Source organism: Paroedura picta, chromosome 5, assembly GCF_049243985.1.
Source record: "Paroedura picta isolate Pp20150507F chromosome 5, Ppicta_v3.0, whole genome shotgun sequence".
Lineage (NCBI taxonomy): Eukaryota > Metazoa > Chordata > Lepidosauria > Squamata > Gekkonidae > Paroedura > Paroedura picta.
This window is the reverse complement of record NC_135373.1, coordinates 46,749,358-46,764,335: the sequence shown is the minus strand read 5'-3', so window position 1 is coordinate 46,764,335 and position 14,978 is coordinate 46,749,358. Positions and strand designations below refer to the sequence as shown.

Genomic DNA, 14,978 nt, shown 5'->3' with positions numbered 1-14,978 from the left:
GCAAACGCGGGCAGGGGCTCATGGGAATTGTAGTCCATGAACATCTGGAGGACCACAGGTTGACTACCCCTGCTCTACACGGCACGGATGGTAGGATCTACAGTGCTGAGGTGCAGTGAAGCACCCTGTGCGGCTGTATCTCCACCTGCCAGCAGACGGCAGTGTTGCTCTAAAACTAACCCTGCGGCAAAGAAATTATTCACCTGTTCAAGAAATGGCAATGCACCTTTCAAGGGTTGGGGCAGACTTGGGACAGCTGCTCATACAGGGTTTAAAATGACTCTGCTCCCAGATGTCCAATTTTGCAATCAAGTTTCAGGACCATCATCTTTCTTTTCTGTTTCTTTCTCGTTTGCAAACTGCTTAGAGTGGTAGGGCATCTGCTAGGCCTCCAGAAGGTCCTGGGTTCAATCCCCAGCATTGCCTGCCCTGGCAAGTGAAATGAAAGACTTTGGCCTGAGATTCTGGAGAGGCTCTTCTGGTCCGAGTAGATGATGCTCACTTTGATGGACTCAATTTGGTATAAGGCAGCTTCATTTATTCTTGTTGTCAATCCTAAAGATGCCCAGCAAGCTACCTTTGTGTCAGGCATGGGGTTTTAAGGAAAGCTAACCTGGCACCCCTGATTTAACCATTTACAGCTGCCTAGCCACAAACTTTGAGCCACAAACCCAGTACAGCTTTCAAAAAGAAATTGGAGCAAAGGAATCTCAGCGCTTCCCACCCTGCTGGAGCTCTGCCCAGCCCCACCTCATGTTAAAGGTGGAGAAACGGCAGCAAAGTTTCGGAGGGGGTGCCGGTGTGAGAACAGCCTGCTCGCTTGCAGGCGGGGAGAGATGAAAGGCTCTGGATGAGGAAACAAGCCGCACGCAGAACTGGGTGCCAAATTCATAAACGTGAGCTGCAGAGATGACAGCTCCCTGCAAGCTTTGTGTGGATCCCCGCCGTTCCCTTCGTGCTGCATGGGGCACCCAAGCTCCAGCCTGGCCTCTGTGTGCCATGAGGTTTGTGTCCTTCTTGGAGGCTGTGCAGCCTAATGCCACTGGGCACATTCCCACAGTGATGGGTGTGCTGCCCAGCACTTACAGTAGCTGTCCAGAAAGGAAACAGTCCGGATGAGAAACGCTCCTATCCGTGAGGCAAGCTGGAAGGCATGCCTGAAGTTACAGCCACTTTGCTAGACAAAGCATAGAGTGGTGGATAAAAAAAATTTTTAAGGGTAAATTCTACATTGGGAGGATCCTTGTTTTGCTCAGAGAGCCTCTGTGAATTGGGAACATTTGTAGCAGTGACGCTGCTTCCACTCAGGGATTTGGCTCATGTTCTGCCCCCCCACCTGACTTTCCCCCCACCTTGCCACCAGCAGGCGTCTTGCAGTTTTAAAAACAGTTAAGGACAGTTGTAAATTAAGCACTATGTATGGGTGGAAAGTCCAAACTATGGACTACAATTACCACGAGCCCCTGCCAGCATGTTGCTGGCAGGGGCTCATAGTAATTGTAGTCCATGGACATCTGGAGAGCCAGTTTGGCCAGCCTTGTGTGATAGCAATACTCTGTACCGCGGGTAATCTGAAGAACAAATGACACACAGCCCCCTGGGGATGCAAGGAGGGAGGAATGGTGGGTGGGAAGGGAAAGGGCACCATATGGACTTCCCAACACACCTTTTACAACCACAGTGAGGACAAATGGGAAGAGGGTCATCACTGCAGCTAGATGCCTCCCTTTTTTATTGATAATGTAAAGTGTTCTGAATCAATAACTGTGACTTCTCTTTGCAGGAAGAGAGCTGGAGCATGGCTGATGGGCATCAGCAGGAAGGGATCAATGAGAGAGTGGAGCCTAGAGCAGGGTTAGTCAACCTGTGGTCCTCCAGATGTTCAAGGACTAAAATTCCCATGAGCCCCTGCCAGTGTTTGCTGGCAGGTGCTTATGGGATTTGTAGTCCTTGAACATCTGGAAGACCACAGGTTGACTACCCTTGGCCTAGAGGGTCACCCTGCCCCCCCATTCTTTGAACACTGACTCAGCGTTTTGTCTGCTTTTGTCCCTTGCATGGTGCCCCTTTACTTTTTGTACTTGCATTTAGCATGTCTCCCACATCAGTTGCCACCCTGGGGAAAAGTTGTGTCATCACAATGAGGTTCTATGGTGGAGGGGGAGGGACTGTGGCTGTCCGTGGACTACAATTACCATGAGCCCCTGTCAGTCTTCAACCAGCGGCTGGACAGATACTTATCGTAGATGCTTTTTCCTGCATTGAGCAGGGGGTTGGACTTGATGGCCTGTATGGCCCCTTCCAACTCTACGATTCTATGACCATCCCTGTTCTATATGCTAAGGGAATGTGCCATGGCTGATTAAGCTAGCCTTCAGCCGAAACCTTCCTTTCTGCTCACCGAACCACAGCTCCCCACCCCTCTTCGTTAGGTACTGTTGTGGTCTCTCCATGGAATCCTGGGAATTGTAGTTTGAGTCTTCTCACATCACTGAGCAACATTACCTTAAGAAGGGGGAAAGAACTGACCATATTAACCACGGGGAAGATTTGTAACAGCTCACGTCCACACTTGGTTCCTCTCGGCTTTGGGAACCGCCTTCCCTCACTCTCTAGGCTGAGTTTCTGGTTTCCCCTCCCAGCGCCTCAAGCACAGATACTCAGCCACTGAGGTGCAAAGGGGAAACCCTTAATTTCCCCAGCTGGCCTTAGACTTTATGGCACCCTCAGCAGTCAAAGGAAACACTGTCCCTTTCTACTGGCACAGCAGGTGTTCATACACCTGAGTTGACAGTGCTTCCCTGCTTGCACACCAATGCACACCTCTGCCCTGCTGGCACCCACAGCTGGACACAGCTCAACCGGCTTCCTTACCTTTGAGCTCTTCAGGTTGACCTGTCCCATGTGGAAGCCAGCCTTGGGGCAACCACCATCTGGGTGATCATGTCAGATCTCATCTGGGCTTGAGGCCTGGCCTGCCTCACTGTAGGCAAAACACTTTGAATACTGAAACACAAACTACACTGACTGAGGCTGTGATCTCACACAGCACAGGAGGGGTTGAGCAATGTAAGCAAAAATAAGCCCCCCCCCCCTTCTACAGCAGTCTTCTGTGACCCTCCAAAACTGTGAAACCAGCAAGTCAGGTGTGCCTTCAGAACACAATGGGTGTCAAAATGGAAGGCTGCAGAGCAAGATGCGAATCAGGAAAAAAGGATTGTCCTTTTTCCCCACAAGTACAAACAGAAATGGAAGGTAGGATCCAAGCTTTGAAGATGGAATGACACCCCCTCCCCCGGTGGCATTTGAGGACCATTCTCTTGAGATTGGAGTTAAACAACATGAAAGTAGAGGTGACCAGGAGCTGGAGGGAGTGGGGATGCTACTCACAGCCCGGCACTCAATCATCCACTTCAATCTGCTTGGAGTCACCTAACAGAGAGGCGCATCTTATGACTTAATTATATGCCCCTTTCCTTTAATCTGATTAAAGCTCCTTAACTAAAAGTCTTGAGCAGTCAAAAACCCTCTGTTAAGTAGCATCATCTGGACACAACACCAAACCAATGGATTGATTGCTTATCATAAGCCATGTGTGGTATAGTCAGGAGATCCAAGATTGTCTGGCAGTCAGGCAAGGGATATTCCTTGGAAGAACTCCATCCAATACCAGCCAGGGGCTGCCTTGATTAGCTTCCAAGATCTGATGGGATCAGGCATGCCTGGGCTGTCCAGGTCAGGGTGAACCAATGGAAAAATCTTGCAACAGGGAGGGTAAGGTTAGGGAGTATCTCAGATAAAGGGAATAAAACTAGTTTGTGATGAGTCAAAGATGAAAAATTATTTAGGGACTGTGTAAAAAATATATTTCTAGGGCTAATGTAAGGAAGACACCCCAAGAAAATATCTTTTAAAGTTCCAGTTTTCCTGAGAGAACAATCATAAAGGCCGTCTGAGTAAGGCATCTTTCTTAATCTTCCCTTCATAACCAGAGAGGGCTGCGCATTCAATCGAGATAATAAGAAAGCTCAAAAATAATTTCTTCTCCACCCTCCAGTTCCATAAGGTCCCCTGTGTTCCCTGAACAGGATTTCAGGGGGCATTTTGGGCTGCAATGGAAGGGGGGAGGCAGGAAAACCACACTCCACAAGTCTTTGCACTCATGGATATAGCTAGTCAGGATCTAACCCTAAGCTCTGTGGGAATTTGAATGTGTTTCCCAACATTCTAACCTTTATACCAGACAGACTATCTGCATCAATACCTGCCATTCAGTAAAAAACCCATACCAAAATGAAATTTAAGCAACTTATAAAACAGCAGCCAACAGATCTAGGTCTGCTTCAATAAGGCTATTCCTACAGTCCTTGGTGTAAACTGCACAGAGCTTTTATTCCAACCCCAGATCGATTCAGTCTCTGCCCTCTACACAGAATGCGATTTCCATTTGGATTTTGGGCAATTTAAATTTTCCTTCTGCAGCAAGAAGGATTGATCCGGAGTGACCCTACTTTTATTGTGCGATATCTTAGAGTGCTTTTAATGCTCAATATTTTTCAAATCCGGATTGGGAAAGAAAACTCCGTGGTCGAGAACCTTTGATGGGTCACACCTGGTCATGTGACAAGTTTGCCTTAAAGGAGAAGCCCCTAATTTCTCTCAACTTCTGTTGGTCCTGGATTTTTTCTCCCTCCTCTGCCTTCTTCGATCCTCTCCCCCCCCCCCCCAAGAAAATAAAGAGGCTCCCTGCTTGGCTTCTCCCCCCACTTCAAGAAAAGAAAGAAAGAGGCTTGGCTCCCCCCCCACCTTCTGAGCCTCCTTAACCACGTGCAGAAGACTTTCCTCTTTCAATGGGGGGGGGGGGGGGAGAGGAAGACCCGAGTTCAAAGCAATCTGGATTCAACAGGATTGACAATGGAATAAAGAAAGTAAGTGCAGACTCTGCCCTTTTATCTTCCGTTTCAAGCATGAAAATATCTACAAGTGTCAAGTCAAGCAGGCTGCTGTGTTAGGATATGCTTTCAAACAGTCTCATCAGCATCCGGTTTATTTCTATAGCAAAATGCATAATGCCCTGCGAGGGTGGGCATTTCTCCCTCTCTTTTTCACAGCAGACCCCATTCGCCACACATTAATCACAGTCCCCTAAATGCAGAGAGGCCTCCGGTGCCCTTGTCCATGGACAGTTATGTGAGGGCAGAACGTGATCTCAATGGCAGTCCCATGAGACATCGCAAGGGATCCTGAGCAGAAAAGGTACAGCCAGGCAGCTCTTTGAGGAGAAAGCAGCGCCCCAGTGCCATGCCACTGAGTCAGCAGCTTCTGGCAGGAAAGTTTGGAAAAAATTATCCCAGCTGCTCTCCCCCACCCGCTCCTTTTTGGGAAATTGTCCTGTATGCCCGAAGCAGCAAAGATTCCTCTGTGCCCCACCCAGCCAAAGGAAAAGGAAAGCCGTGCAAATTGTCTCTGTGATAAAGAACATTGAGGTGGGGCACCAAGCATTTCCTGCCAGCGAAAGTCAATGGAAAGCTGATTTAGCACCTCCAAGGGTTCGTAGTTATTTTGGTTCTTTATTCATTGAGCGCTCCATAATAAAAAGAACTCTCAGAGAGGCTGTCAACCTAAAAGACACAACAAGAAGAGTTTCCGGTGTCCTCCCTGCCCCGATTTTTGAACAAGTGTAACAAGATTATATGTATCCTCCCTGTTTGGCAGGATGATACCCACACCTGGCTTACAAGGAGGTTATTTGCCTCCCACAACTGGCTTACAAAGTAGCACCTGCAGTGAGAATCAGCTGCATCATGCTAAGGCTACAAATATTTCCTTGCCAACCACGTATAGATATGGGCTGGACAGCCCCTCATGCATCAGCTGCAGGAATCAGAAAAGCCGAATGAGTGTTCCCAGTCACTGCAATGAGAGCCAGCTCCCTCCACCAAGAGTCTCCTTCTGTGTCTTTTTATGTCTTCTGCAAGAAATAACAGAGCAGGGAAAGAAGTGGGGGAGCTCAGAAAAGGCAAGGGGAAGCCTGCTCTCACTTGCAAAGGCTCCTGACTGCACTTAGAAACATCTCAAAGTCGTGGCTCTTGTCTAGCAGGAGCCCTAAAGAGTGGCGTGCAACGTACAAACGTGGAGACAATTCAGTGGGCTCTGACACGTTGAGGACTGGGCTGAATTGGCCCAGTTGCAAAGCAGCACGTCATCGCCGGGCCGACTTATCTGTCCTCGGTGGCCTGCCGTCTGCCACGAGCGTGTCGCTACATGTCCATGTCTTCCTGCTTCACGGTGCTCTCCTGTGACGAGACGTATTTCTCCTGGACTGCCAGGGTGCTGGTTGTCTGGGAATTAAGGAGAAAGCAGCAAGTGTGGCTGGTACACACATAAAGGGCGCGCTACACAAGGGAGGCAGTGGAGTCAGGATTCTCTCTCACATTGATAGTCAAGAGAACATTATTAGCAACGCAATTAGTGCTTGTATCGATCAACTACTGACTGCTCAGTTTTCACCTAGGCAGTTTCTAGGTCAGGCTTTCTCAACCAGGGTTTGGTGAATGTCTGGGGTTTCTTGACAGTCCTGGAAGGGTTTCCAAAATAGGTGGGAGTTAATTTTTAATATATTTTATAAAATTTGTTAAACATTTATCAGGTGATATAACCGTACATGGTCATGTTGACCTGCCCCTTCCCCCATGGACAATGATGGGCCTGGAGGGGGTGGGAAGGGGAGGGCCATGGGGGGCCTGTACACAGCTATACTTCTCAACCCTGTTCTGGGATTTACTATAATAGCAAACCCCACTTCTAGGGTTTCTCAAAGTCCGAAGAATGTTTCAGGAGTTTCTCAATGGTAAATGGTGAGCCTCAGGGGAGGCCAGTATACAAATGTAATAAATAAATAAGTAAAATAAATAAGTTGAGAAAGGCTGTTCTTGGGGTACAGCTTGATGCTGGTAGCCACACCCTGGAGCCAGTGAAGCAATTACAGATAAAAGAAAAAGCTTTGGGATCGTGGCCTGAACAATCTCTCCCCCATCTTTTAAACTAAACAAAAACTTCTGGAGAACTCGAAAGCCTGCCTGCTGAGCGGTGTTATTTGGCTGGCTATTATACAAAGGATTCTAATTTTTTACTCCTGGGACTCAAACCTGGGGGCCTCTGCAGCTGAGAGTGTGTGCTGTGCTGTATCCACTGGGCCACTGCCCTTCCCTAAGCACAGCACAGAAAGCCTTGGGCCAGGCCAGGCCATCTAGTGCCATATTGTCTCTTCTGCCATGCAGCCACTCTCCTGAGGGTTCATCAGAGGAAGGTCTTTCCTAACACTTGTGACTTCAGAGCCCTTCACTGGGGGTGACCAGGGCCTGAACCTTCTGCTTGCCAAGCCTTTGCCCGCTCACAGCTTGGCATGGCAAAGTGCAGCTGCCCAAATCCCACTCTGAAAGGTATTGCAGCATGTCACCCTAGTGGCAGGCCCTGCCAGGAGACATGGCCTTGCCTTCTGCCCCCAGCACCATCTCACTAGGAAGGCCAGGGACTGAGCCTGAGACTCCAGAATGCCAAGCAGCTGTTCAGCCACTGGGCATGGGCCCTGGGCCCTCAGAACACCAATGCAATATTGCATGTGGAGGTTTCTCCAACCCTCTGTGACTTCTGATTCCTGAGGCTCTTTAAAAAAACCAACAACTTCAGAGCAACGGGGGAAAGGACCATGGGAAGGATACGACATGAAGTGGAAATCGGCTCCCACTGCCGCAGACATCAGGGCTTGGAGGCTTCTTTGCTCCGAATCGCCGAAACAGTAGCCGTTGGCTTTGTCCACCGCCTGCATCACACGCTGCATGCTCTCCTTCTCCTGGGCAGAGGGACAGACACACAATGCTGCATGACTCCCCCACTGCCCCACCCAGCTGCTCATCAGCACAGGGAGAGACTTGGCTTCTTGCTATGTGTGAAAAGCGGTCACTAAAAGGCCTTTCTACTGGTGGGAGGGAAAAGCTCAGTCTGGAGAGCCTGATGGCTCATTTGCACATGCGCACTGACCCTTCCTTCCTGAGGCTGCAGTCACTGTGCAAAGGGACAAGGACATGCGGACTGTCAACAGATCCCCATTACCAAGCAGTTCTCCCACTCCCTTGGCAATCATAGATAGAATCATAGAGTTGGAAGGGGACCATATAGGCCATCTGGTCCAGCCCCCTGCTTCTGGTAATATACTGAGCATTCTCTGTGTTCTGTCCCAACATGAAGCTCTCTCCCAGTCTCTTCCAGAGACCCCAGCTTAGTGTAGTGGTGAGAGTACTGGACTAGCACCTGGGAGACCCAGGTTCAAATCCCCACTCCACTGTGGAAGCTTGCTGGGTTACCTTGGGCCAGGTACTCTCTCAGCCTAACATCACCCACAGGCTTGCTGCCAGAATAAAATGGAGGAAAGAATGATACATAAATGCAGAGTATAAACATCTCCCCCATTTGGGGGGGGAGGCAGAAAAATCTAAATAAATAATATTTCTTTCCAAGGAAAGTATGTCTCAGAAAAGAAACCTTTTAAAAAATTTCTCCAGTATGTTAAGCTCTACAGCTCCTTATGTATTTCTCTTTGATTTTTCTGGCAGTTTCAGCAATTAAAAAAAATATGTTTACCACTTCTAGAGTTTTAATTTAAAACAACATACTATTTCAAACAGATTATCTTTATTGCCATAATAGCAGTCTTTATAACAACCCTGAATGATCACTATTATTATCCCACATTACAGATGGAGGAAAGCAAGCAGAATGCTAACCTTGGGCCATCTAGCAAATTCATGGCAGAGGAAGGATTGGAACTGAGGACATCCTACTGCACGGCTCCGTCTGTGAGCTACATGGTACACTTGTTTATTTAATAAAACCTACAGGACTGGATACCTCTGAACGTCTCCTGCCTAGAAATCCCTATGGGGCTGCCACTTGACCACACTTTCCACCACCACAGGACTAGATCTGAGGAACTGGTTCTACTAGGGGTGATCTTGCCCTCTGGCAGAGCACACCTCTTCCATCAGAGGCTCCTTTGGCCGGCTGAAGACTCCCCTGCTAGGGAAATGGATTCACAGGAGGAAGCCAAGAGTCAGTTTGGGGTAGTGGTTACAGAATCCGATTGAGACCTGAGAGCCAGGCTCAGAAGTGCCCTCTGCAGCAAAGCTTGCTTTTTGACCTTGGGCAAATTACCCTCTCTCACAGTCTAACCTACCCCACTGGGGATGGCAAAAAAGGAGGAAGAAATAATTGGTGCTGGTCTGAGCTCTTTGGAGGAGGGTTGGAATATGATTGTATAAACAGAATCCAGCCTATGACGGTTTAAACGCTGCAGCAACGTATTACAGAGAAGCTGAAGAGGAGATACAGACAGAATCCAAATGTAACTTATTTGCTTTCCAGCAGGAGAAAGAATGCCACCAGCAGTCCACAAACAAAACCTGGCCTAAGCAGCTTCTGACGCATGACAGGCACACGTTCCCAAAACAGACCTGCACGTTGAGGGGAACAAAGGAGACCAAGCTGTAATCTTCAACCACTTCCACAAGCTTTTGGTTCAGCCGACGGTAATTCTTGAAGAAGGGATCTGAAGCCAGGTGTTCCAACAGGTACGAAAGGTCCAGAACCTCAGTGTAATAATCTAAGTTGAAGGCTGCAAGGCAAGAGAACAGGGGAAAATAAATCTTTAGGGTTTGCTTGACAAAGCTGCATTATCTCAAGACACACAAGGGCAAGAGGTGTAGCTTTTAAGCTCTATTCAAGGTCGTATTTCTGCCTCCTCCAGGCAACCTGGGCACACAGCAGTCCATAAGTGGTTCTCTCACAGCTGCATGTTAGAGCCTGAACTCTTCAGACCTCAGAACTCGGGTGGGAGACCACCAAGGGGGACTCTACACCCATGGCCAGGCCACTTTCATAAAAAAGATAAACCCCACTGTTCTGGACTCCCCCCCGCCGCAGTTCTCACCCAGTTTCCCGTACTGTTCAATCAGGTCCATTTTGGAGAGGACATTAATGTGGGGCAGTGCCACATGCAGCATGGTGGAGAGGGACGTGCAGAGAACAGAGATGAACTTGCCGGGGTCTGTGCAGTAATGAGAATCCACCAGATGAACAGCAGCCAGCTAAAAAGAATTTGAAACAGTCATATAAACAAAAAACACCAAGAAAGAGAAATAAGTAAATCTTTCCAGTTTGGACCTGGACACACAGACAACCCACAATTCTATACAACTTCCTTTACTTAAACTGTAGCAAAGATGATATCAAGCAGACCAGGATTTCTCAGGAATGCATAGCCACAAATTACTTTGCTGGTGTAGCTTTGTCTCACTGGGTGACCCTGGGTCAGACACAGTTCTCTCAGAGCTCTCTCAACCCCACTTACCTCACAGGGTGTCTGTTGTGGAGAGAGGAAGGGTGGGCGATTGTATGCCGCTTTGAGACTCTTTGAGTAGTAAAAATGGGGTACAAAAAACCAGCTCTTCTTCTTCTTCAGTCTTCCCCACTGCAGATTGGGGAAGTCTGGATTGTGACCTTCCCTGTTTATTACTGCTGCTCTTTGGGGCCAGTAAACCAGGCTTTTGGCCTCGTTGACAGAGGCTGGCCAAGGCAAACGGTCCACATAATTCTTTCCCAATTGATTCCAGCTAGGTGATTGGTGTATCCTCAGCCAACAACAGGTATGGTCTTTCAAAGTGGGGAAGTGGCAGTGATTTGTACCAACTCTTTGGGCTGCTATGCCTTACTTTTCAGACGCAGGAAGTACATTTGTGTGGAGAGTCTAGCACAGCTTAGACAGTCAGAACTTGTCGCAATCTCCTGGTTCTCACTGTTTACAGTTCAAGCTAAGCCAAGCTCCTCTGCAGTGGCTGAAGACTTGGCAAACAGGGATCTGTTCCAAGTATCTGGTCCATTAAATCTCAGAAAAGTTGCTGTTTATTGCTTTGCACCTATCAAGGAAATGGTCATATATTTATTTCACTTATACTGTACTTCTCCCCAATGGGGACCCAAAGAGCCTGACAACATGCTCCATATTATCCTCACCTTGTGAAGCAGGTTCGATTAAAACAGGTCTAAGGTCAACCAGCAAGCTTCCATGTCAGAGTGGGGATTTAAACCTGGCCCTCTCAGATCCTAGTCCAATATTCCAGCCACTATACCACACTGGCTTATACGTTTAATGGAGCGGTTACAGTTAGGTCACTGTACTCTCTCAAGAGTCATTCTGCATCTCTCCCCCCCATCAAGACAGCGGATCACTTAAAACAGGTCCGGCCACAAATTTATCCTCTCTGGGTTGAGGGACTGCCAGTTCAGGCACAGAATCGCAGCCTGGCCTGTCAAAGGCCCCTTGATTGAGATCAGATTTGTGATCCATTTATTACTCACTGGGGCAAAAGCATACTCATGCTTGACAACAGGCAACTCCTTCCCCTGCCCCTGGGTGCGCACTGCCTAGCCTAGCCAAAGAAAGCCAGCGGGGATGTTCTTTATTGTCTGAGGCAATTATTGCCTCTTTAAGGATGCCAGCCAGTCTCAAGACCACAATTCAAAAAAGGTCACATCTGGATGCCAACTCCATCTGTTCTCCTGTTTGTCCACCTGTATTTTTGTGATTATACACCTGCTGTGCAGACACACCAGGACAACATCATAAGTCCATAAGCAGAGCCCTGCTGGATCAGGCCAGTGGAACATACACTCCAGCATTCTTTCTCTCACACACAATGGCCAACCAGTTGCCCTGGATTGAGGTTTATTACCACTGAATGTGTCGATTCTCTTTACTCACTGTAGCTAGTAGTTTCCTGGATCCCCTATCTGCCTTGCTGTTTGCTCTTAAGGAAACACTGACCTACAAAGAAGTAACAGCATGGTGCAGTAGTTAAGAGGACTCCTCCACATATCCTTAGGCTAGTCACAGTTCTCTTATAGCTGTTCTCAGAGCAGTTCTCATAGAGCTCTCTCAGCCCCACCAAGCTCACAGGGTGTCCATTGTGGGAAGAGGAAGGGAACACGATTGTAAGCCACTTGGAGATTTCTCTGGGTAGTGAAAAGTGGGGTATAAAAAACAACTTTTCTTTTTCTTCTTCTACCCTGCTGAATTTATAAGCTACTCTCCCGGTGTAGATGAGCAGTTTGCAGGCCTGGCATTGTTGGGGTTGGGGTGTGGGGGAGAGGCTTTGAGTTTAGATTGTTCTCCCCTCTCTCATTTACCTGTTCAAAGTCCTATGGAGAAAGCAAAGAGCCCAAAGTTTCCCAGGGGACATTAGAACACTAGTCTGACATTCTAACCATTAAACCACACTAGATCTGGTCCAATGTTTCAAATGATGCCACATCACAAATGGCAAGGTGTATTAGGGAATCCATTCTGCCTTGCAGCTAAGCCTCCAGAAATGTTAGCATCCTGCTCCCTCCATCCTGAAAAGCTTTAATTTATTTTATTGCTCATTCCTTACATACCCTGAAGTTCCACTTGGCAAGCTGGGCAAAGATGTTTCTCAGTGAACTGTGGTGGGTGCAAAGTTCCACCTGTCCTGGGCAGTCAAACAAAAAGTAATGACCCTTGAACCGAGACAGTTTTTCTTGCAGCCAGTCAAAATTAGCTTCTAGATACTCCATGCAATAGATCAAGCCACCATTTGGTCCCAGTTTCAAGTTCTCCATGACATCTGTCAAGGTAATCAGCTCAGATATATCCACAGCACACTGGTAGGGAATCCCTTCATTGGCTGGGTCCAGATTCACCACAGCTACCTTGCGCCCAATTGCAGAAAGGAATTCCTGCATGCCAAGACAATAGGTCGTTTTCCCTGAGCCAGGAGGTCCAATCACTGCCTGCCCAAAGGCCAGTGAAGGCTGCTTGTGGCTTTTTGACATGACTGGCGTTTCTTTCTCCTCCTATGAAAGGGTAACACAAGGAACAATACTTGTTCACATGGATCATTTCATACAGTGCTTAGAGACGTCAGATTGAAAATTGTCCATTTTAAAAGATTTGCCATTTTGTAAAATGAATCACAATTAATGGATACCACTACCAATACAGTATTGGGCAATCTTGCCAGTTTCCAAGCTGCAGTGAGTTTTATTCCAGGCGATTAATCTTGAAAGTGCATGAGAGAGTATATGGATATTTTACAGAACTGCAAAAAAAAAAAAAAAAAGGAGGGGGGAATCAAACTACAAATTCATGATTTCAAGTTATGATGGATTGGCTGTGCAAGTGAAATCAAAACCAAAGCTAAAATTCGTATGTATAGGCTTCCCTTCAAACGATGGAAACCTCCAATCTAATCTGCAACAAGTAATGCACATGCACATGTTGAGATGAATGAGTAGACTACCATGCCTGCAACATATCATGGGTGTGCTGAAATGTAACAGGTTTCTTCGTCCCCCTCCCTCCCTGAATTTAAACAGTATAAGGGAAATACATGCTATGTTGTATTTATTTTTTACTGGTATGATTCCCATAAAAATCACCACATCAAGCTTTCAATTCATTTAAGCAGAAACACTGAAAGCACACCTCATTTTTTTCCTGTTGATCAAGTATTTGTTATTTGGACATTGGTGTTTTTTTAAATGATTACTAAATATAAGTCCAAATAAAGATGCTATATCAAATCACTCTCTATTTAGGGCATCAGAAGATTTTCCAGTAAAAGTTGATTCATGCTTTCCCATTGCTTCAGATAATAGAGCCAATTTTGGTTGCCTAGGGAGTAGAGCTACATTAAGAAGTGAATTCAAAACTTCTAAGAGGCATACATACACATAGTGCTCAATGGGTGAAGTTGCTCAGATTGATAATTAAGATGTGTTTTGGAAACCAAAACAGCTCATACATAGAAGATGCCCTGAGTTTACAATATAGCTAAATGACCCGGTCCCTCCCTACTTGGTAAATGGGATATTAATATTGCAGCCCTAAACTTCAAAGGGACTCATTAGGGTGTGACTCTGCTTAGCATTGCACTGGGACTGAAAGGAAAAGTCTGTATAATGCACCATTTTCATCAGGCACCTTTCCTAGTTCACACCAACATGGAACTCCATTTGAAGTAGGGCAGCAATGGCCATCAAATTTTGGGAAACAGGATTTGCTTGTAAGATTATTCTGCTTTACAGAACCACTTGTAAAATTTCTCCATGTTACTTCCCACTACTCCAACATAAAACACAAGAGAATTTCACATCTAGTAATGCAGAACACATTTATTTATACATTTTATAAGGTATAAACTTTCTGTTGTTCAGATTTCTCAATCCATCTCATCATGGAAAACCATGGCCGTTTCTCACATTATGTAACAGTCAAACCCCACATTTTTTTACAGTTCGCCTATTTAAACCTCCTTGTTGGTTTTCTGACCCACCTGAGAACAACTCTTGGGTGTCGTCAGAGCAGGGGAATATCTATTAGATAAACAAGCAGCCAAGTATAACCTCTACTGCCGTGATGCTTGCTTCTGGCTGGGAGAGGTCCGATTTCTTTGGCATTTTCCTGAGCAGTTTCTGAGGCTGCTTAAGAACCCTGTGAAGGGCGAAGGACATGGCGTAGGCTGCTTGCGGGGACTCAATGGAAATGCTGGGGGGCATACAGGAATAAACGCATCGCACACAGGGCCACCTTGCGAACACACAACCAAGTTCCGGGGGAAAGCGATATGTTGCCATGAAATGAACGGGGGGAACGAGTTAAAGGAACCACTCAAGGGCGGGGAGGCGGCAAGAGGAAACCGAAGCAAACACAACTCACCTCCCAAGTAGCTGCAACACAGACTAGTTTTATTAACGCACCCTAGCAAAGATGGGGGGAAAGGCTACATAGCGCGCGCTTCGGCTAGAAATTGGCCATGAGTCGCCATAGGCGCAGAGGGGTACCGCTCTAGCCCAGTATCTCTATGGGGAGATGCTCTGCGTACCTCCATTATTCCCGTCCGTGC

At 47.1% G+C, this 14,978-nt stretch overlaps 1 protein-coding gene and 1 long non-coding RNA gene across 4 annotated transcripts in view; one reads left to right on the top strand and one right to left on the bottom strand.

Annotated features, from left to right (window-relative positions):
* Positions 1-9,554, top strand: part of LOC143837648 (uncharacterized) — a 26,375-nt gene extending 16,821 nt beyond the window's left edge. Inside the window, exons 3-4 of the long non-coding RNA XR_013231038.1 lie at positions 8,757-8,867; positions 9,421-9,554. This is a non-coding gene — a long non-coding RNA (uncharacterized LOC143837648). The remainder of the gene's footprint in view (positions 1-8,756; positions 8,868-9,420) is intronic.
* GPN2 (GPN-loop GTPase 2) lies at positions 5,551-14,978 on the bottom strand. Of its 3 annotated transcripts, none has more exons than XM_077337700.1 (6): positions 14,958-14,978; positions 12,490-12,927; positions 9,986-10,142; positions 9,510-9,670; positions 7,722-7,852; positions 5,551-6,333 (listed from the first exon to the last, which is right to left on the bottom strand). In XM_077337700.1, exons 1-6 carry the CDS (start codon positions 14,961-14,963, stop codon positions 6,261-6,263), a joined length of 966 nt encoding a protein of 321 aa, XP_077193815.1. In that variant the 5' UTR covers positions 14,964-14,978; the 3' UTR covers positions 5,551-6,260. The 3 variants fall into 3 exon arrangements, with proteins under 3 accessions (XP_077193815.1, XP_077193816.1, XP_077193818.1); XM_077337701.1 differs by lacking the exon at positions 14,958-14,978 and adding an exon at positions 14,792-14,948; XM_077337703.1 differs by lacking the exon at positions 14,958-14,978 and adding an exon at positions 14,409-14,753.